The sequence below is a fragment of the Leptidea sinapis genome, chromosome Z (genome assembly GCF_905404315.1).
Source record: "Leptidea sinapis chromosome Z, ilLepSina1.1, whole genome shotgun sequence".
Lineage (NCBI taxonomy): Eukaryota > Metazoa > Arthropoda > Insecta > Lepidoptera > Pieridae > Leptidea > Leptidea sinapis.
This window is the reverse complement of record NC_066312.1, coordinates 31,608,668-31,631,332: the sequence shown is the minus strand read 5'-3', so window position 1 is coordinate 31,631,332 and position 22,665 is coordinate 31,608,668. Positions and strand designations below refer to the sequence as shown.

At 33.3% G+C, this 22,665-nt stretch overlaps 1 protein-coding gene across 7 annotated transcripts in view; it reads right to left on the bottom strand.

The window, feature by feature from the left end:
- The window catches only part of LOC126978607 (caskin-2), a 348,934-nt gene that overhangs the window by 140,682 nt on the left and 185,587 nt on the right, over positions 1–22,665 (bottom strand). For 4 of the 7 annotated variants that reach the window (XR_007732646.1, XM_050827567.1, XM_050827566.1 and 1 more), the window contains exon 2: positions 3,255–3,812. The exons of the other annotated variants lie outside the window; for them this stretch is intronic. Coding sequence is in view for 3 of the 4 variants with exons in the window: in XM_050827567.1 (XP_050683524.1) it covers positions 3,255–3,789 (535 nt within the window). In the remaining variant the exon portion in view is untranslated. The remainder of the gene's footprint in view (positions 1–3,254; positions 3,813–22,665) is intronic. 7 annotated transcript variants of the gene reach the window in all.

The following is a 22,665-nucleotide window of genomic DNA, read 5'->3' as shown; positions in this document are numbered from 1 at the left end:
TTCAAAAAGGTACAAATATAATGTATTTGTCTCTATTGTTTAATTTTGTAATATTATTTTCACAATATTACACAAATTATCTAATTCCGAAACTAGGCAAAACCTGTATGTACTATGTAACAATAAATTTAATATGATATACTTTAACATACATTTTAACATCTATAGCTCGGAAACAAACATCTTTAATCACAAAATAAATATTTGCATTTGGTATTTCTTTTGCATTTACTTTTTTTAAATTTATTATTCAAAACAAAGCATACAATAAAATTTATATATATAAATGCCAAGAAAACTTCTAAAAGGTTTAACCCTCCACAGGTAAACCTTGTCGCTCGTGATACTTTTTATTAATAATGGTAAATTTAATATCTATAATAGTCTACACATAAATATTAGATTGTTGTTCTAAATATATTCTTTTCAGTAAGTTGGTATATTTTCCGTTCATTTCACATAAATTTTGTAGGTTAGCTGGTAAATTGTTTAAAATATTAGATATTAATTATATTACTTAGCATTATTGTATCATAGATGTTTTTGGTACTTAGTAAACCAGGGTTACGAACCGTTGGGCATATAGCCCAGGTCATCAATAAAAATAATTGGTTAACATAAACACACGACAGACAATGGCTGTTTGAATAATGTTGACCTGTATTTTCATACGAGCAGAACTTTCCTATATCACCCTGTATATTCTCTCGACTGCTGTCATAGTGAATGGAGTAACTTTTATTTGAAGTTCCTTTGTGTTTGAAGGCACCGAGCGCACTCCAACGGAAAATTAAAAAGGCAATTTTCGTAATGAGGCCACTCGCAATACTGGCTCCAGCTCTACTTGTGTCAAGCTGTTTTAGAACTAAATACCCTTGTATACAACATATATATAATACATATTTGCACTTTCTTTGCATTTCTGTTTAAGACTTAAGTGGAATGAGCGTTGGAATAAAAAGCAATCATGTATTTTCATGCCAAATGTTCTTCTGTAAACGTAGAAAATGTTCTTATTTGTAGATTATTTCTTGGGACACCTATTAGGTAACCTGTTCATTTGTTGGTGAGTGAATGAGGCTGAGCCGTCACGCTGGGTTATGTGTAACTCTTGTTGAGATTAAATCAGCAGTTGACTAATGGAGCGCGATCAGTCGGAGCAAAATTTTTCAGAGTGATTTATTCACAATTATATTTATCTATAAATATTGTTAATGTCATTACTTTATGAATAAAGAACAAACATTAATTGTATGACGTGTTATTAAAGTCGCCTTGATGAACTTTTACCTTCTGTCGTACGTTCTTATATAGAAACTGTTTTTAATTATGCATGAATATCAAATCCACTTCTATGTATTATATCAGCACATATCCCATCTGTTGTTAAATGGAATGATCTACCCAAAAGATACAATAATATAATCATACAATACAATAGTAATATTACTTTAACGCATCTCACAACCACCTAGGGCGTAGCGTACCACGACACAACCCTCACGACAAATTTGCGCAAATTGAGAGTAAAACATGGCTTCATGTGCCTACGAGAATAATAATCGTACACTACTTGTTTATAAACAGAAATAAGTAAGTCAGTACAGCTCTGCACGAACTTATAGTTACGTTGTTTTAATGTGAGTGAGAACGCGAATCGGTAATGCTATTTCCTCCTGCCTGTTTCACGAGCACTCGCGGCAAAAACACCCAACATCTACCAATTGTTGCACGAAATATAATATCAATAGACAACAAAAAGGTAAGAGAATAATTAAGAGGGGGGATAGATAAGAAACATCAACATTAGGAAAAAGACCAAGAGACAGGAAGTAACCCTATAAATAAAAAGGCTAAAATGGAAGTGGCCGGGACACATGGTCAGAGGAAAGGACAAATGAAGCAAAATAATTACACATTGGTACCCGAGGGAAAGAAAAAAGGAAAGAGACAGATAACAAAAGAGATGGGACGATGATATCAGGCATGTTGCTGGCATAACATGGAATAGTGTAGCCAGAGATAGAGAAGTGGGTTGGAGAAGGTCTTTGCCAACTGGCAAACGGGCTAACAGAAAGAAAAGATGCACCAATAAATACACATAAAACAGTGCAGTAGTATTACGAAACATAATTGTGTATCTGTTGTCCGAATAAATGCTTTATTATTTATATATATTACAAATGAGACATTAAGCCCACGCTCAATTAAATTGTAATCAAGTTAAAGGTCTCCGGCGATTAAATAATAAACGGTCGAGTGATGCCGGTGAGTGGGTGCCGGCTGATAACGGCCTTCAGGCTTCAACACCTGACACTCTGTTCCTGGGTTATTTATATACTTTCCAGTTTCAACGTGATAAGAAAAAATACAACCATTATTTGCGATAAATGACAAAGTACGAGTCAGATTTGACGAAAAATTAGATCAAACCAAAATCATCACTTATACGTCTAGATAGACTGGGACAGTATGACAGTTAACCTGTACCTTGTGACTTTGAGCAGAAAATAACATAAAAATCGTTAGCGTAAGAACTAAAACGTAGCTTGTCACGCACAATAAAGTAATAAGCCTAGCCTGTTTTCATCAGTTGTCTAGCAGTAAGAGCCTCTATCGAGAGGTCAAAATTATTTAAGCCCCAAATGTTACATTGGTTTAGGAAACTAACATATAGAAGTTTTATATGCTTGCTAAAACTTGCCCTACAACATATCAACTAAAACACGTAAACAAACTAAAGCTTGCACATAAACGTAGTGAAAATAGAGTAACTAAAGGCTAAGTCATGAATCCCTTTTGAAGTGAACCTTTTGGGTATAATAAATACGTCAATAACAAAAAAAAAAACACAGAATAACAGAAAATATAATGGCTGGTGTTTCAAGATTTAGTTGAATTGAATCAAAAAGCGTTAATAACATTAAAAATTACAACACATAAACAATTAATCAATATATAAAATAGCTTAGAAAATAATCTCCAGTTAAAAGAAAGCATTTAATTTGTAAGTTCCGCGGTTAATCGCGGGCTTAAGTTAACCTCGAGCGGTCATTTGTAGCCGTCGCACTAATAATAATGAGAGCTGACGAAGCCACCGCGGTGAACGGTTAACTGCTGTTTAAATTGAAGAATAATGACCCGACTAACCGGATTTCGTAAGTTTAAGTGTTATGTTTGCGCATTTGTTATTATTTAGTAGTCTATTAATCAGCATTATTGTTTTGCGAAAGCGATAAGTCACGAAGACTTACATAATAAAAGGTTCTTCCAGCTCCCGCCGAGAGCTCGGAGACAGCGGTGCAGACGAGGCGTTGGATTGGAAGTTGGAGCTCGAGGTAATGGCATACGGACATCACCTTCCGAAGAACTTCTACCTAGAATGGATGATCCGCGGTCCCTGGACAATGATCTACGTCTTCCAAATGGAGCACCGCGAACCGTTGCGAAGCTTTCATCTCCAGTTACGTTGAGTGTATCCATCTGAATGCCTTCTGGCGCTTCTCTTCTGCTTCTGACAGAGAATGTTCTTCGGAACCCATTCGCAAAACCTTCCATGGTCCTTCTTTTCGGTCTCTGTATTTCTTCAGAGCTTATGATTGTTATGTCATCTAAATCTCGAGCATATGCTCTGGAATGTCTTGGTGTCTCCATGGTGAGATCTTCGACCCCACCATGTCTTTGTCGCAGGGGTCTGCCTCGATCAATTAAGCCCAGTTCATCGTAGCTTCTGTACGTAGATGCTCTACGTGGTGCCGGCGGTCTACCAGCTTTGTCGATTGTCATCATAATTTCTTGTTGTACTTAAAAACCTGATGGAGAAATATCATAGTTAAGATCATTGTTTTCTGTCATCTCAAATTCCTGATGGTTTTGACTTGCGTGCGCTTTATAAGGATAATCAGTATAAGCTTTTAATAGCGATCTGGTTATAGTTTTCGGGGTTGATCTTAATCTTTATGTCAGATATTTCCAATTGAGTTTACCAATACGATAATCGCCGATTATCCTTGAAAATACAAGTCGTTATTCGTGTACTACAGCCTCGTTAAATACAGAATTTTCGTGACTTGTCAAAGTTAATAATTTGCTTACAGTTGATAGAAATAAAGCTATACAATGACTAAAAACATTTGTAGAAACATAATCTTGCGGTAGTAATTTGCTCGACGAGCAATATTTTTAAATTGTTGAAATTATTGCTTTACAACAATTTGATAAATTCTCAACAAAATATTGTGTTGGCATCTATGTCGGAATTACAATGATTTGTAAAGTTTTATGGATAGAAGGACAAGTGAGGTTTAGAGTTATTTGGTGGTAAGTGATAACCTCCACCCAATTCCACTTGCAACACCAAAGTAATTAAAATAAAGTTGCCGGCATTTACACTGTGCTCAGGTAAGCGCATGATAAGTATTTAACTAAAATATGTTGGTAATGATTCGTGGAGCTGGCAAATAAGGTTAAGTGTCATCAATAAGAATCGTGCTTTAAACGGAACTTTAACCAAATATGTTTGGATAGCGGTTAATATGGATTAAGAAACAAATAATTATTAACTTAAGAGTTAAGAGAAAATATATCTTAAACCATTAAAGGTTAATGAAGAGAATGTATGTGTACTAGTAATTAACGGAACGTTAATTTGACTCGCACGTGTATTTCTTGCAATATATTATATTTATATTGAGTTAAACAGTGGTATATTAGCGCATAATTTTAGCGGCATAATTTTCATCAGTGGAAGAAAACAAAAAAACATAAGAAGGCTTAAAAACATAAGGGTGGATAAAGCATGCTATAATTTTAGATAGGGTTTTTTAAAAATTGAACATTATAATTTTATTTTAATATATCCAATGAATTATTACGACCATGAATACATTTAGGTGATTACTGAAAGCTGTTAAGTACCCAAATATTTAGTATCACAATGGTTCATGGGGTGCTTAATTCAAAGTTACCATCTGTCTCTACGAAGGTAATTACGCGAATAGAGCTAGATAACTCCGTCTACATACGGGTAATTTGTGTATTTTATATGCAACGAAGCAGCCACAAGATTAAACTATAATCGAACACAACAGGAGTATGTACATAGAAATATTTCTAGTAAATCTTGAAATATTTTTTGCTGTTGTGTGAAAGAACTGGAAGAACTTCTAACTTTCGCTTTTATTATTTATACTCTTAACAAAAAATTGGTTGAACATAGATAATGATATGATGTAGGTACTTATTAATATAATATTATATTACGAAATTTTTATCAACAATTATCGTACGGGTAAGCCTTGCCATTTGTAACATCGGTAGTAAGTGGTAACTAAACATTTTAATTATATTTCACTCGATTTATCAGTTCGCAATCAGCCAGCTATAAGGCCACGCGTGCTAGCAATATCAATGTATTTCGCTTCGCATATTATTTTGTAATAAAAAAAATAATGACACTTAATAAACTGTACTGATATCAAACAAGTTTCTATCAATCATTACCATCTCAGTATGCAGTTAGTTTTGTTCTGTACATATCTATAGAATTAAAATAAAAAAAAACAAACAAAATTGTTACAACACACAAAGTCAGATTAAATGGCAAATGGAGAACTTGGGATCTAAACGAGGTTCTCTGCTATTGATTATTAAAAAGCTTCACTATAGATAATTTTTAAAGAAATATGGTCGAAAATTAACCTCATGCCTGATGTAATGTCCATGTAATGACCTCATGTAATGTTTATAGTCCTTCGAGCCGGATTTAGGAGAAAATCCTGATTTTGTATTCTATTCATCCATGAGGAATTTCCAAAGATGTTTTCACACTTTCATTTCACTACTTTTATCTGATAAGTAACAAGTTTCACCTTTAATTTTGTGCAAAGGGTAAACGGATTACGTGCAAAATATGATAAAAGATCTTCATGGTGACATTGTATTGGGGATTCCTACGTAAATTGGGGTTTTAATAGCTCTTTGCCTTTTAGTAGCTAATTAAGGTACATTTCGATGTTAAATACACAATAATTAGTTTAATATTAACATTTTTAACTAAGATAAATATATAATCAGGCCAAATAACACTAACAATTACTTATAATAATAGTACTTCAAGCCGGACCACATTCTAGCGTACTACAAAGCGCAGGTCCGGCCACATATGTAGTATTGCTGTCATCTCTGGCTTGGCGCACCTGGAATTGTCGGGGACCCAGTGCTCTATGAACGGCTGGATCTTTTGGCGTTGGGTAGAGACGTCGCTTCATTGTATGTCTTCTCCCGCATTTATCACGGAGTGTTTCGAAGAGCTGTTTTTCCACCTTCGACGACACGCCACAAATTAGGATATCATCCCCACCATCCTGATGTGTGGTGGTCCTCCACAGTGCGGTTTTCATGGAGCTTTCTTCTACGTACTACAAACTGTGGAATGAGCTTCTTTGTGCGGTATTTCCGGAACGATACGACATGGGTACTTTCAAATAAGAGCATACACTTTCCTTAAAGGCCAGCAACGCCTCTGTGATTCCTCTGTTGTTGCAAGAGAATGTGCGCAGTGGTGATCACCTAACACCATGTGACCCGTACGCTCGTACGTCCTCTTTCCTGTTTTATGGTGTTTCAAATATCTGATCATTTCGATAACATTTTAAATGAATCTCAGCTTAATTTTTTGCCATATTTATTTTCCAGTAGGATTGAGTATGTCAAGAAATTAATATCATCCATTCCAATAAAATATCACCATCTGTATGTATATCAAATCTGTCACTAAGAGGTATGTACCGTTCATTCATTGTGTGCATCTTAAGGAACCTTCTACCATGTTCTGTACACATTATTTCCTTCATATATTCCCAGGTAGAATTTACACCCTCATGTCTTTCTTCATATGAAGACCGGAAATACTCTTACGTTCTACAAGAGATCATAGTATATTTCATAAAAGAAGAAAAACGGTCCAAATTTATTGTGGTCATTGAGGTCTAGTACAGCTCACGCTAAAATGACCCCAATAAAGAAGCATTAATTGAAGATTAATATTCATTTACACAGTCTGGATAAATTAAAGACTTCACACCGAGTGACCCTGCTCATTAGTTATTTAACGAATAGTTTTCAATTAACTTGACAGCTCGCTGTTGTGCACGTGTAAATGCTTTTCGCCTTAGTTTATGCCGCCTGTTCTTTAAGTGTAATTATATGCAGAGTCAAATTATGTGTAGCCTAAGCAAATTCTGTTGCAACACCAGAGGAAACACAGGAGCGACCTATATTTTGAATTTCGTATGAAAGGGCTTCATTAGCACAAGCCTAAAAAGATTTTTATCATTCTTATGAAGAATAGTTTTCGATATATGAAAAACAATGATAAAAAACCTTTTTCCTTTTATAAAAGTACCTCATAAAATACACCATCGGTGGGCGATCCAACTCGCATTTGTCCGGTTTTGAAGTAGTAATGTGTATTGTATTTTGGCTTCAGAGGCTTTGCATCTTGTAATTTTATTATCTTAAAGTGATGGGCACAATTGCGATTCCACTCAGAATTTTAGCATTTGATGATTTTAGGAAATTCTGAGCGGTACTGAGTTGTCTTGACAAAAAAGCACGAAACACGTTACTTTTTCTCATAAAAAATCTAATTTAGAATTGAAAATGTATAAAGTAACCTTAGTAAGAAATATTGAGAATCACAACTTTCTTTTGAGGTTCTGCTTAAACTTGTTAAATAATTAAATGATGCGGATCTTGAATTTAAATAACGGATACTTAAAGAACAATAATTGTGACAGCACAATTACAAAACAAATTTATATATACACAAAGGACAACATCATTAAGCGAAAAAGTGAACAAATTAATGAAATGACATTTTGCCGGGGCATATTCTTTGTAATTGTACTCGTAAAGTATTGTGTAATAAGTTTGACGGTTTTATTTCAACATATGATGCAGTCGGTACTTATTAATTCTTATTGAATACGATATTGTTCTATATAAAGCAATATCTGGTTTAATTTTAAACAGACATTTTACTATACGCATATTGCTCTTTTGCACTTGGCTTTTCCATTTTCTTTTTTTGGCCAAAAAGTAAGTAGTATGCAAGCACTGTTTCTGTTTCGGTTTGAAGAGCACCGTAGTATAATATAATTACTGGGCTAATAAGACTCCTATCAGCTTGTGCTTCAAGGTGGGTTCAATGCTCAACAGCACAGCATTGTAATAGCTAGTGGGTATCACTTACAATCAGGAGATTTCATAGCTATAGTAATATAATGCTATAGATTTCTTGTCCTTATGATAACAATAACGAAAGAGCATACGGATCAATTCTTGATAAGTACCCCACTTTAAAACGAAGGGGCATAGTAATCGACCCTGGCCAATCCATAATGCAGCATGACAGCTTGTCACGTTTGAGGAAGATTTGAAATTCGAAATTCGGTTACTTTTGATACATTCGAAATATGTATTAAACATCACTACGATAAATTTTCATTTACGATTTAATACATACACCGGCGAAGAATTATACTGTAAGTATCGAAACCCAGGAATAGTATCCAATACAGGCAATATAAATCTTAGTCTTCAAAATTAAGTTTTTTAAATATTATCATAATCACCATGGCATGGCGTATGGGAAGCTCCGTAAAATCTTTTCGTCCCACATATCACTGTGTCTGAAGACGAACGTTTTAAACCAGTGTGCGTTGCTAGTGATGACTTACGGAACGCAGACGTGGTTGCTCACTATGGCCTTATGAAGAAGCTCATGGTCACTCGGAGGGCAATGGAGGGCGCTACGCTTGGAGTTTCCCTGCGATATCGAATTAGAAATGAGAACATCCGTAAGAGAAACAAAGTCCCCGACATAGTCCCGAAGATTGCGAAACTGAAGTGGCAGTGGGCAGGCCCATAGCTCAATGGACAGATGGCCGTTGGGGCAGTCAAGTCCTCGAATGGCGACCACGTACTGGAAGACGATGGACAGGCACTAGATGGACCGATGGTTTGGTCAAGATCGCCGGAATAAGTTGGATGAGCGCAGCACAGAACCGATCGAAATAAATGATAGTGTGTGAATTTCACAAACACGCAAATCTCACTTAAATCCGGATGTTTTTATGCAAAATCAAAACACACAGTAGACATCGATATGTCTAAAGCAGCCCTTGAATAACTAATTAGTTGTTTCCCATAATCTGATATTTTAAATTTTCTTTCTCATTTACTCACAGAAATGCCATTCACTTTGAATTTTGTTATAGAAGTGTTGACATAATGATTATGAAAATAGTTCTTGGGTAAACATTGTGTGATTATACAGCCACTCATATTCCGAGTCGGTTGATGACAGAGAAATATTATGACGATTTATTTAAACCTTTCATCTTTCAAGAGGCCTAGAGAAAGGCAGTCCGTGCGTGCTTCTCGAGTTATAACTACAAATACAAACAGACAATTACTTTCATGGCTTATTTATAAATAGAACAAGTATATAGGAACTTCAATCTCCGGTGACTATCGTTTGATTTTGTAAACACACGATTCATTGAGGTATATCATTTAAAAAAGTTTACCATAAACACTACAATGTAGTATTGTACAGATTACAACCGGATATTAACTGTGGCCCAGCTGACAGAGGTTGTTATTTCAAAAACATACTTCACATTTATCTCATGTACGGCTTCAGCATATTATTTCATGCGTAGCAACACAAACACCACTTTCGGATGACACGCCACAAGTTAGGATATCATCCCCACCATCTGGATGAGTGGCGGTCCTACACAGTGCTGATTTTCATGGAACTTTCTTCCACGTACTACAAAGCTGTGGAATGAGCTTCCTTGTGCGGTGTTTCCGGGACAATACGACATGGATATCTACAAAAAGAGCGTGTATACCTTCCTTAAAGTCCGGCAATGCTCCTGTGATTCCTCTGGTGTTACAAGAGAATGTGGGCGGCGGTGATCACTTAACACCAGGTATCCCGTATGCTCGTTTATCCTCCTTTTCCATTAAAATAAAAAACAATAAAAAAACTTCACGAAAAAAGCAACAGAAAACTGAAATAAGTAACTCGAGAAAATATGAAGATGGCGGATGCACACAACTCAGGAAACTCTTAACATTACAAATATTCAATTACACAATCAGAAATGCAAGCACCGTTTATAAGCAGTTTATATGTAGTGGGCACTTAAGCTCGTGTTCATTATGGGTCCAAACACACACATCGAAAAGTACACTTATGGCCGATAACTAAACTAAATTTAGTATTGCGAGTGCCACTCGAATCCAGACTAAACAACTCAAAACTGAAGGACGTGCCATATGAGTTAAAGAAACAGGAAGCCATTTGGATTTACCACCAGTCAGTAGTTTGGACTTAAGGAATGTTTACACAATACATAAAAGCTTATCAAAGAATGTGTATGAAATTGCCGCACAGATTATATTAAAAAAAATTGTATTTCAAGCAGTTTAACGAGGCGATAAAATTTTACTAAGGTGAGGTAAATAATATGAATTACAACTATTTACTTTACTTACAATATCTTTAATTACAATTGTTTGCAAAAATTACTCGTTCTAAACGCTTTATATCATCTTTACCTGTATCTATTTGTGTGATGGAATGTTTCTGTATAAATTTCACCGTTTCGATTAAATTGAAAAATGCACACACAATTATCAAGGGCTTATCACAAAGTAATATTCAATAGCATTGGCCATATATGCTAACCTTTATCACAATAATAACAGATATGTTATTTTAACTACCTGTGCGTGCTTTTGATTCTGTTTTAAGATTAATAAAGGAGACACTAAGTGTTACAATAAAAAAAACTAAAAAAGTTTTGTTTTTATTATACGACCCGTATCTTTAATACAAACGGTAGCCATTAGCATTAGTAATATCTCGCTGTCCATTAGCGGATTCATTACCTACTAATAAATAGGAAATCGTCTGTTTCCTTCGGTCATACTGCGAAAATTGCAAATGCCATCGGAATAATCTTTATACCACAAGATGCATCGTGTTTCGGAAAAGGTTTTAAAATATAGTTTATGGTGATAACTTATCTGGAACCTATATTTTTTTGGCTTAGAAATACCTTTAGTCTTAGATTTTTATACATCTAGACTGTGACACTGCACGCACAATAAAGTGACATACAAATCGCGAGTGTAAGAGGTAGCTTGAGGTTGATAATTAAACTTAATTAAACACTAAAGTAATAAACCTGGCCTGTTTTCATCGGTTGTCTAGCAGCAAGAGACTCTATCTAAACGTATAGTTATCTAAGCTTTATATTACCAATACAAATAATTCAGTCAATGAGAAGACTGACATAATAACGATTGCCGGGTAGCACTTGTCAAAATTTGTGAATCACCAACTGCAATAGTCAGGCAACTGAAAATTTTGATAAAGTTAAGTATTGCCGCTAGACCAACAAACAAACAAAAATAAATACGACGATCGTGAATTACATATTGGCCGTAAGAAAAATAAAAAATAACACTTTTTACATAAGTGATATTTAATAAAAAAAAGCAGTCGGTTAAAAACAAATAGTATATTATCTTGTAGAAGCATTCGAAACCTTTCGTGTGTAAGACCTCACAAGACCTAACATTTTCAAGTCAATAAATACGATTATGGAACTAAATAATTCTCATTCATTTCAACCGACATTTAAATATTTAATACAAAACTTGTATACAACAGCTACAAAACGCAAAATAAATAATTGAACAAGTTATTTGCAACTACAAACTCAACGAATGGCAAAAAGGATTATTTAGAAGTTGCTGCACATGCGTTGAGCTAATCACCTCAGGCAGTTACTAGCTTCATCCAATTAAAACTTGCTTACAAACGGAATAACACGAGCACTTATGAAAATAGCTCGAAACTCTCATAAAAATGCACACGCTCGAATTAAACAATATTTTAACAAAAGTTCAACAAACAAATGAATTATTTAAGGTCACCGTACCCATATGTTAAACTTGAATAACTCAATGTTTCGGGAACGGTCGATTTGAACGGATTGTTTATATACGCTTGTCGAAAATAACATATTTGAAATTATTTTAGAATTTTTGAAGAGAATTACAAAGAAATTGTGCAATATCAAAGGTTTGATTGAATTAACAGAAATTATAACACAAGCTGATTGACTCATAATACTTATATTGTAACACAGTGATAAATCTTTATAACATGCATAAAAGTAATATTTTGATGTGACATTGTCTTCTGTATACTAGTGTCGAAAAAATATATTTCAGCAGTAAGATAATCTGTAACGCAAATGAATATATTTTTATTAGCCTCGTTTGAATTACGCGCAAAAACGCACGATGGCGTGATGGATTATGACGTCATGCTTCATCAATGAGAACATGTGACATTACAAGTTTGCTGAGATGTGACGTCATTCATTTCAATAAATCTAGTGACAATTTATATTTATTTTATTGAATATCTTTATAATCTCAATATTTGATTCAAAACAGGATTATTTTTCAAATTATATATTATAGTTTTCTTTAACCTATATTTTGCTCTCTGATTCTTAAAAAAATAAGCGGGAACACGACCTTTTTGATGTTCGAGAACCCTCACTAAAGACAACTACAGCAATAACGTATAAACTAGGAAACTGGATGATATAATATATAACTATGATTACATAGCAGCCGAACATGTAAAAAGCCCAATAAAGCAAGCTCAGAATCAATATTTATCAATATCCAAACACAACTTCTTGTCGTAATTACTTACGAAAACGTGACAGCGATAATGAGACAAGGCACTGTGGAAAGTCATATATCAAACGAGAAATCTGGAGAACCGATATCGAGGTAATAACACCAACCTACAATGTCGACGGACAAACAATAGTTGACCTTAGTGAAAGTAGAAACGAAATTGATTAACAGCCTCCGAACAAAGAAGAGTTAATAACACACCATTTTTATAATCTCACCTGTCTGAATATTCACAAGGTTAGTTGGCTCCGAATTGCGGTTTAAGATATAAACATTGATTTGTCGTGTAATAAATGTTATCCATAAACATAAAAAGTTAGTCTTGTGTTGACACTGTAACAAGACGCTTTAAATTGATTGTAACGAGAGAATTGATTTAAAGATTCAGCGACTATTATCTAAATACTAGTAAAAAAGATTAGATTTAGGAGAATAAAAATAAATTGCTTACATACATTCGTGCAACACTAAGCTTCTACAATACAAAACAAGACAAACATACGTCAATAATCTTTAATATCTGATTTATAGAGATATCTATTCAAATCGTCGCAACTGGAATCGATATCCGAAATATTTTCAATTACAAACTTGAACATGTCATCTGGCACAGATCGACACAGTTTGCATGTTTTTACGGATCTTTTCCAACTCGTTTACGTTACGAGAGCGCAAACCGAAAACATCCTTCATTTTATCGTTAACGGACAGTTTTTTAATGAATGCCAGTTATTCTTGTAAATTTGTGGTCTTTGCAATTTTAACGAGATTTTTCACTCATAAAAGGATGATAGCTCTGACAGATGTTTAAGTATTCTCTTGTTTTGAACTTAATCTTTTGTATTTGACAAAATCTTGGGAGATCCAAAATTTACTTTAAATTTCTCGGACGCACATATTTCGCTAAAGAAAGATAATCTTATGGCCGCAACACGTGCGGCCTTGTTTCGTTAGCGATCTGATGTAAATTAAGGTGCAAATAAGGATCGTACATTGCAATATTTAACCCAAAAACTGTATTCTAGTTTTCGGTATCAAAGGTGAAGATAATATAGAATACACTGCGAAAACATTTGGGACTTTCGAAACATAATTGTTATGGATCGAATGATCAGATAGCAGTAATAAAATTGCATATGTATTGCCAAAAATCCCACGTAGAATGGATTTAGAAAGTAACGCTATTGTACCGCTAACATCCGGACACTGCATATTAAGACCTAGTATAAATTGTATTAGAGTCGTTAAACGTAATTGCGTTTTATATAAAAACATGTAAGGCAAAAAGCTTTCGCCTTGATTTGTCTGTACAACGATGTCATTAATTTGAATCTTATTTGCTTTGATTGTGTTTATGGCATGTGTCCGTTTAATCAGCTGATTATCGTGCGGTTATTGACCAACGAAAACCTTGATTGGCCGTGGAGCCACTTAACTGTAACTATAGTACGGTTGATTGGTAGTTAAATAAACATAGACTGAACTACATCTTTCATCATCTATCTCAGAAATTAGATTAACAAAATGATTTGTATGATATTAATATTCATGTTTGCATATACTAAGATTGTATTGAAAGTTGCGCTGTTTTCTCTGAACCAATTTGTCTCTTGATAATGCTTATTTAATACGTTCTAAGATGCATTATTTACGAATAGGCAATTAAATAACAAATTCATTTGAAGCGTCGATAGTGAAACATTTCTATATCTATTAGAAATTTAATCTACTAAAGAAACAGTAAGTATTCCTAATACTGCATTAAATTAGCTTAGAAAGGTTTTTCATTCATAACAAGTCAGATAAAATGATAAATTAATATGCAACATTTATTATCGTAATAACACTTTGAATTATTCTTAATACAGGGTCATGTTTTAACATTATTTGAATCTTTTTTGCAAAATATAAGAGGAGTTAACGGGTTTTAAGCACTTCTTGGCAATTATTTAAAAATTGGAAAAAATTCAATTTGTATGTTCGATTTTTATTTACGGGCGCTTTCAATATCCGATCTTTAATTATTAAAGATTACTTTAATATGTGCCATTCTACATTTCAATATGTCAATCTTAATTTACAAATCCGTACAGTATGAATTAAGCTTATCTGCCACATTCAAACAAATACCAATCTCGAAATATCACATAGATTGATCGAATAAAGAGGTCACGAAAAAGTTCCACTTCAAAACCAGGAATAGAATTAAAATTTCAATCCCAATGCCAATTAAGTCAATAGTGCTTGAAAACGGACTTTAGATAATTACTTTTCTTGGTTAAACGCCAAACTCCTAAGTTTAAGTTTAATTAAAAATAAACCCATACTACGATAAAATATTGACATGATCAGATTAATGGAAAGCATACTATTAAATCAATTGTTGATTGATATGACAATAAATCAGATTAAGTTCAAAGTAAAATCGTGAACAGCACAAGTGAACGTAAAGCTTTAAATAATATGCAAGTGTAAATGGATCAGCGGTGTATGGAAAGTGAGATTGTGCATCGAAGCATGGATGATGAATAGTAGGACTTTATCATGTACACCACTGATACAAGTGATAATATCGTAACTAAGAGACGCTATCGAGATGAATAAATTAATTCTGATTGTAGTTCGAGGGGATCTCATCTGTTAATTAATGATTTAAAAATAATCAGAAAACTTTATAGAAAATTTAATCATAAATTAATGAGTGAAGCATTATTTAGAAGTGGAAATAGATAAACTTTCAATAAATTTTTACGTATCAGCTGAAATTATCGACAAAATATCAGATAAAAATTAAATTTGCGCTCAAGTAATCTTAGTTAATATTTATATTTGGAGAATAAAAATACCTAGTACTTACTTAAGTTAAATATTTAATTAGAACAGAAATAAAAAAATCTAATTGATTTTATTAAAAAATCGAAAACGGAAATCGAGTCAGATTAAAAAAAAATGCAGTATATGTAGTACCCAACAACATTAAAATAAACTTTAAAAGTTATTGTTTGAAATTAAAATCCCATCTCAAGTAAGAGCTGCAATAATTCAAACAATTACAGAGCAGTAAATATCAATTAGCATTACAAATATTTTAAGCCAACTGCACACTATAACTCAAATTTAAGCAAAACGAGAGGAATTACACGCTTAATGCACAATATTAATGTCCACAAGTGCAAAATATTTTATATTTTATCTTGAAATAAGCGAGATGTATCGCTACCAAGCGCATGCCTCCCGGTTACTTGGTTTTAAATGTTTTTCTCATTTAAATTAAGCGGTTGCCGCCTGATTTATTGTTCTGTACGACTGACAAATCGCTGAAGATTTCGCCTTCGCCGTACCTGATATAACGGGTTTGAACCTTGATTGAGGTAAGCCATTCGCAGATATGTAAAAAGAAGTACGGACACCTTTCTAAAATGAGCCAAAAAATGAGGCGAACATTTTAGATGTCGACTTTGTCGTTTTTTAAACAAAACATAATATTTTGCCAGCAGTTTCCAATACAGTTTGAAAGAATCAATTTAGATACAATGAAAAATAAACGAAAGAAATGTAATTGAATCGTGCAGTGACAGAAAGAGATTGTGCAAAATGGAAAATCGCGGACAGTCTTTACTGTCTGGGTAAATAGACTTGTACGACAAGAAGACGATAATTTCAGGATTGTTTATGCTTCTAACATTAATATTATTAAAGAAAGAGTATACTGTGACTAAGCAAAGGGCCCACTTGATATTAGTTACCAATGTCATTACGACTTGGCATGAACTTTTGGTTAAGTCCAAGCTTTTCGACTTTTATGACTGTGATTCATTGTCCTGACAGAATTTACGAGACTACTAACTTCAATGCAAAAAAAATAGTAATCGAAAGCTGTTAATGTAACGTTATTAAGTCTCAAAATACTTCGGCCATCTCACGATACACATGTGTTTATCAAACAAAAGGCATCAGCGCAATTAACATTCATCACACAAAGAAAATGGAGAGAACTAATTGTAGTCTCAAACAGTGTTGCGATAATGACACCCGATATGGTGATCACTTATAAGGAACCAAACTAATGGTATGGAATTGTTACATTGAAATCTTCTTAAGATTTAAATCTATAGGAACATAGCGTTTCTCTATCGTTTATATTAAAAGCTTTCTTGTCAAATAACATCCGAGTTTCCATGTCAATTGCATTATTACTTATATTCAAAGAAAATTTTTATTGAAGTTATTAATACCACGTAATACTTCTTTACGCAAGCATTGACGTGATTTCTTGATTATTTCGCAATTTCATTTCGTTCTTGAAAAATTTTAATATAAAATTTTGTTTACTTAAGTCGTGTGGTCTGAAGCAAACTCGTTTTTTTGTTTAATTAAAAAAAAATATCTAGTTTATATAATTTTACTAATGTCAATCAATCGTAGCCCTCTCATAGAAATTTGTAATAATAATTCACGTTATAAAACGAAAACGAAATATTTTTGTGTTCAAAGAACTCAGAAGAATGCTCCAAGCCCATTAAATACTAAGAAATGATATAAATGGCAAACTGCGAGACAATATACTAAAAAAATGGTGGTACATGAGGGCATCATTGTTTCAACGCAAGCTCATAATAGGGTCAAATAAGTTAACTGCCATAAAACTTTCAAACAATTTGTTCAATAAGTTACATTAATAGCTATGAATTACCCCGCAGCAATTGAGTTTAAAATGAACAGAACTACAAAGAGTTCGCGATATATAGTAACCGTTGACCTGTACACCTAGCAAACAAAAGTAATTAATTTAGATGGGCTACAGGAATTATTGTACAACTTTCTCCACAAATAAAACTAAAATTTACTTTGTTTGTTACAAGCCTTCATCGTTGCTCATTTTATTATTAATTATTATTATAACAGCTGTTTCCGGTCGTTTCTCACCCACATATAATAATTTGTGTCTCATGGTAAATACTATAGCTTTTGATTAAGAAATGGGCATATGGTATCAGAATGTAGAACATTTTATTTACACTAACCATTACGAAATTTTGATGTCAGTGATGACTTACGGCACGCAGACGTGTTTGTTAACTATCGGCTAGATAAGAATGCTCATGGTCGCTCAGAGGGCAATGGAGAGGGCTATGCTAGTTGTTTCCCTAAGAGAGAACTAAAGCCCAACATAGCCCAAATGATTGCGAAACTGAAGTGGCAGTGGGCAGGGCACATAGTTCGACAGACAGAAGGTCGTTGGGGCAGAAGAGTCCTCGAATGGCGAACACGTACCGGAAGACGTAGTGTTGGTAGGCCCACCACAAGATGTTATACATGATATAAAAGATAGCCTGGGAGTTTCTTATCAGTTGTTCTTCCCATCTCAAAGCCCCTTGTGTTGCAATATGTTTTGTTATTGTCACTCCCTATGGTTAATAAATATTATTCTATTATATTATTCACTATACTGTCTACATCTATTATTCACCTTGCCATTTTAAATTATTTTTTAATTTTAAAAGTGTGTTTTATTTTTAATTTTAATATATATTTCATTAATTTTAAGTATTATAAAGTGTCAAAGAAACTTATATGAATGAGACTGTTTATTGTTTCTACTGTGTGGAATATTTCTATATTATTTATTCTTAATGCTGTTGTCTTGTCATCGGTTTATGACACAAGCGCAAATTTTTAAGCAACCCGTACGCCTTGTACTGCGAAAAGATCTCGTTTTATTTAGTTATAGATACTTAAATAGTAAATACATACATGCAAAGCTAGCATAGAGCGTAAGCTAATAAGATAGGCAATTGCCTAACTCAGCGGATCGATAACTCTTAATTATGTCACTTGAGAACGCTTTTCAAGAAGAACTTTTTAGTTTACTATTTCATTCAGGTAGCGCATCTCAAATTATACAACATGTATCGCAAATATCGTGCAGTTTCAAGAAATCTGTATCAAATACCGCATCTTGTTCACGTAATCCGAGCTTAAGATGTAACTGCATCTGGCAAAACGCCAGCTTACCTCCGTTTATATTTTGTATTATATTAAATGTAGTGGTGAGTAAAACTTTACATTCTCTGTTTATAAGAATATATCTCCTTCCATCGTTATCTAAGCCCGATTTGTTTTCAGGTTTTTATCTATAACATTATTTACATTGAGTTTTGGATTATTGTTCTGCGTAATATGGTATTTTCGGTATGAATTCACCGTAGCCTTTACTCGCTTGTAAAACTAGAGGAATCACAAGTGATTAATTAAGGGTTGTCAACACATTGGTACATGACGACCTATCTATCGCTCCACCGACTCTGTTAATGAAATTGATTGAGATTCGCAAATAAACAATAAAATTTATTTCAACAGACCACAGTAGTCAGTTTTATAAAACAATAATGATAAAGACTAGACCAGTAATAAAAATTACATTCTGAACATCTTTCTTCTCTTATATTCTCAGCAAATGAAACGTGACATATATGTCATCAAATCCATTTAAGTTTAATACGATAGCTTTGTAAGCATCTGCTTCAACTAAGACAACAACAATAGAATTTATGTAGATTTAATAGCAAAAATAATCCATCAAAATTTATAGTAGATAAATAAATGTAAATCAACATACGCGGTATATCAAATGTATGACTTCATCTGGCCGAGTATATGTTTTTCAAAGTCCATGTAGATATTATAAGATATTTGAACGTAGTGATAACACTGTAGATATCGCTCGTCACCAAAAGATAATTTCCATGACATTTGTTGGACAGAATTAAATAAACATAATAAAATTGTCCGATCTGATGTAACTTTTATCTGTGGTTAATAATAATTTGACGATATCGATCTTAGCACTTTTATAGCGTACGTTGACGAAGATAAGAATGGCGATAATAATTTAAATCGAGATTACTAAGCTGGTTTAGCAAGAAACAGATCATAGAAGGCTTAGAATAATTGTAAAACCATTCTTTTTATGTTCTCCAACGAATGAAAACATGAATATTGAAGATTTTATATAACATCTGCTCACAACATCCTGTTGGAAGCTAATTAACTCCATACAAATAGTACAAAAACCATCAAAATGTGAGAAAGTTCAAATTTAAAGCAAAAAAGTGTTTCACGTCCGCTCTCAGGATATTACAGGCATACATCACAGGTAAAATGTAAACGTATCCATTAATACACGATTTTATTGCCGTTGCTGTATGACGATATACGACATCGATTTTCCGTAAAATATACCGTATGATATACCGATAAATCAATAATAATTAAATTGCATTTCTTTTTGAAAAAAAAAGTGACGAGCAAAATGTTCATCTCACAGTACGCCCTGCCTATTACAATGCAGTACCGAGCAGGACTCTTGACCAAACCAAAAACATAACTGTTAGCGCTATGCACACTATTGCACTCGTTACTTTTACCCCAAAACCTTTGATGCCTTTCAAACTGAAATACAATAATGATTGCACATTACTGCATAATAGCAGAATCCTAGCCCACATCCTGCGCAAAGGACACAACACTGACACTTTTGAAACATTGGGTTTCAAGTGGATTTCAATTGGAGTATACTAGGGCTCACTGAGCACAAATTCAAGAAATAAATAAAAGCTTCTGTGACAAAGAAGGCGTACTATAGCATAGTATATTATATCAAGAAGTTAGACCTTAAATTGCATAATATTATATTAAGTGACTAGTTGTTATATGATTTAAAAGATGGGCTGGGAATTTCTTATTAATTCTTCTCTCCATGTCAAAGCCCCTTTACGAACTGATGCAGCTTCATGACGTATAACAAGTGTTGTTGCAATATGTTATTTTATTGTCATTTAATATGGTAATAGTTATTTATGCAACTGTTGTGTAATAACAGGGTATTAAAACACGAATGTGGTTTTATTACTCGGCTTCGCCTCGTGTGATAATAGTATCACATGAGTGTTTTAATACCTAATTATCAACAGTTGCATACAAGACTTTATCTACACCCAAAATATGAATCCTCTAAAAGATTCTGAAACAGTTAGCTTACTGCTAACATTAAAACAGCCAGTCCTAGTAGTAGCCTAATATCATCCATTACTGATTATATACAAATAAACTAAGTATTAATAAAAGAATTATTTATTTTAGTAGTAATTTACATTTTGTATAGTGCAATAATTAAAATTCACTTGAATATTATCTTCTTTTGGAAATTAATCGCTAATTTTTTGTACACAAAACAGTAAAAATATCGAAGAAAAATAGCGGGGATTTGAATAACCTACTTTTTTTTACGGCGCGCGACGATCTGGTGATGTGGAACGCGCGTAAACCAAAATGTTCTTTTTTGAAATTCATACAGATGCCACGCATCGAGCAATAAAACTGTGGCTGTCTGTTAAAACTCTTTGAGCATGAAGGGAATGAAAAAAAAATAGGAGTGTTGTTATGAAATTCAGTACAACATTACAACACTCTTTTGGATGATGTAATGGTTATTAGAACATTGGGTGTTTTAATGTTGCCAATAAGCTAACTGTTTCAGAATCTTTAATAGAGGATTTAATGCATAGGTGTACATAAATAAATATAAATACTATTCTACTCAATGTCATCTTGCTCCAAATTAATACATAGTTACAGAAATGATAATAAATTTAAATACTCGCACTTTATGTTTATTAACCAAATCCGTTGATTGCGGTTTCTAAATCGTTTCTGTTAGGAATATAAAACAGATTTGGGAAGAAAGAGTGATTAACGATGTTATGTCACCGCGAGCGCCCCTCGTCGGAGCACAATGCGAGTCATGCAATATAATAGAAATATTGTATCGGCTCGGTGTTAATTAAATTACCTTCAGTGTAATTAATGATTACGTAATATATTTATTTCGTTTATGACGTGGTTGGATCAGATATGTTGGCATCACTTTCGATTCTAATCAAGGCTTGTTAGTATAGACCTATTTTAACAGTGTTAAGTGTGTAATAGTAATTGACGGAAATACTAAAAAGGGAAATAAGTGAAAAGCAAAGTATACCTTAATATACATCGCTCATCTTTTCATCAGAAACAAAGCCTTCTTTTTTCACACAAAAAGCAAAACACTTAATATTAAGTAGGATTCCAAAAATCACTTACAATGTAAGCGTATTGTAAAATATTTAAATCTCATATGTAAAGGATGAATAAATAGAAGGTAGAATGGAAACGAGCCCCGACTAACAGCTACAGGATATGGTAATGGTCCTAGAGGTGAAGTAGGCGTAGTTTGACTATTTTAGTACAAGTTCAATGTAAGGGTGATTTATTTTCAGATGTTTTCTTCAAACCGTACTAAAATGTGAAATTGATTTTACGCTGTGATAAATTAATTGTTAACATTAATAAAGAAGTACCTACATGTTATTTAAGATTATAGCTGTAGATCTTCTTTTTTTATAGAAAGTATCTGAATTCTAGCAACATTTATATGGTTATAATTTATAACTTTAGCTCATACATTTAATACGTGTACAAAATTCCCACTGCATTAATCCACAAATCCAAGCAAATAAGATTTTCTATATGCATACCAGTTTCTGGAAGATAAACTAATTAGTTTTGTTTTGGGAGCATATTTATATATTGTAATAATTTTGGTAGGAGCAAGAACAAAATATTTTATTTAAATTAAAATGAACTCAGAATAAAGAAATAGCAGCTGAATGTGTATTGGATTCAGATTCTTATTTATTATACTCGTTGCAATAAAATAACAGTAGCAAAATGATTTCTTTTGTGGCAAATACTGCAATTATTCGTGCAAAAGAGCTCGATTGTAAGAAAAACAAAACCTCAGCTGCTCACTTTTGGGGTGTCTCG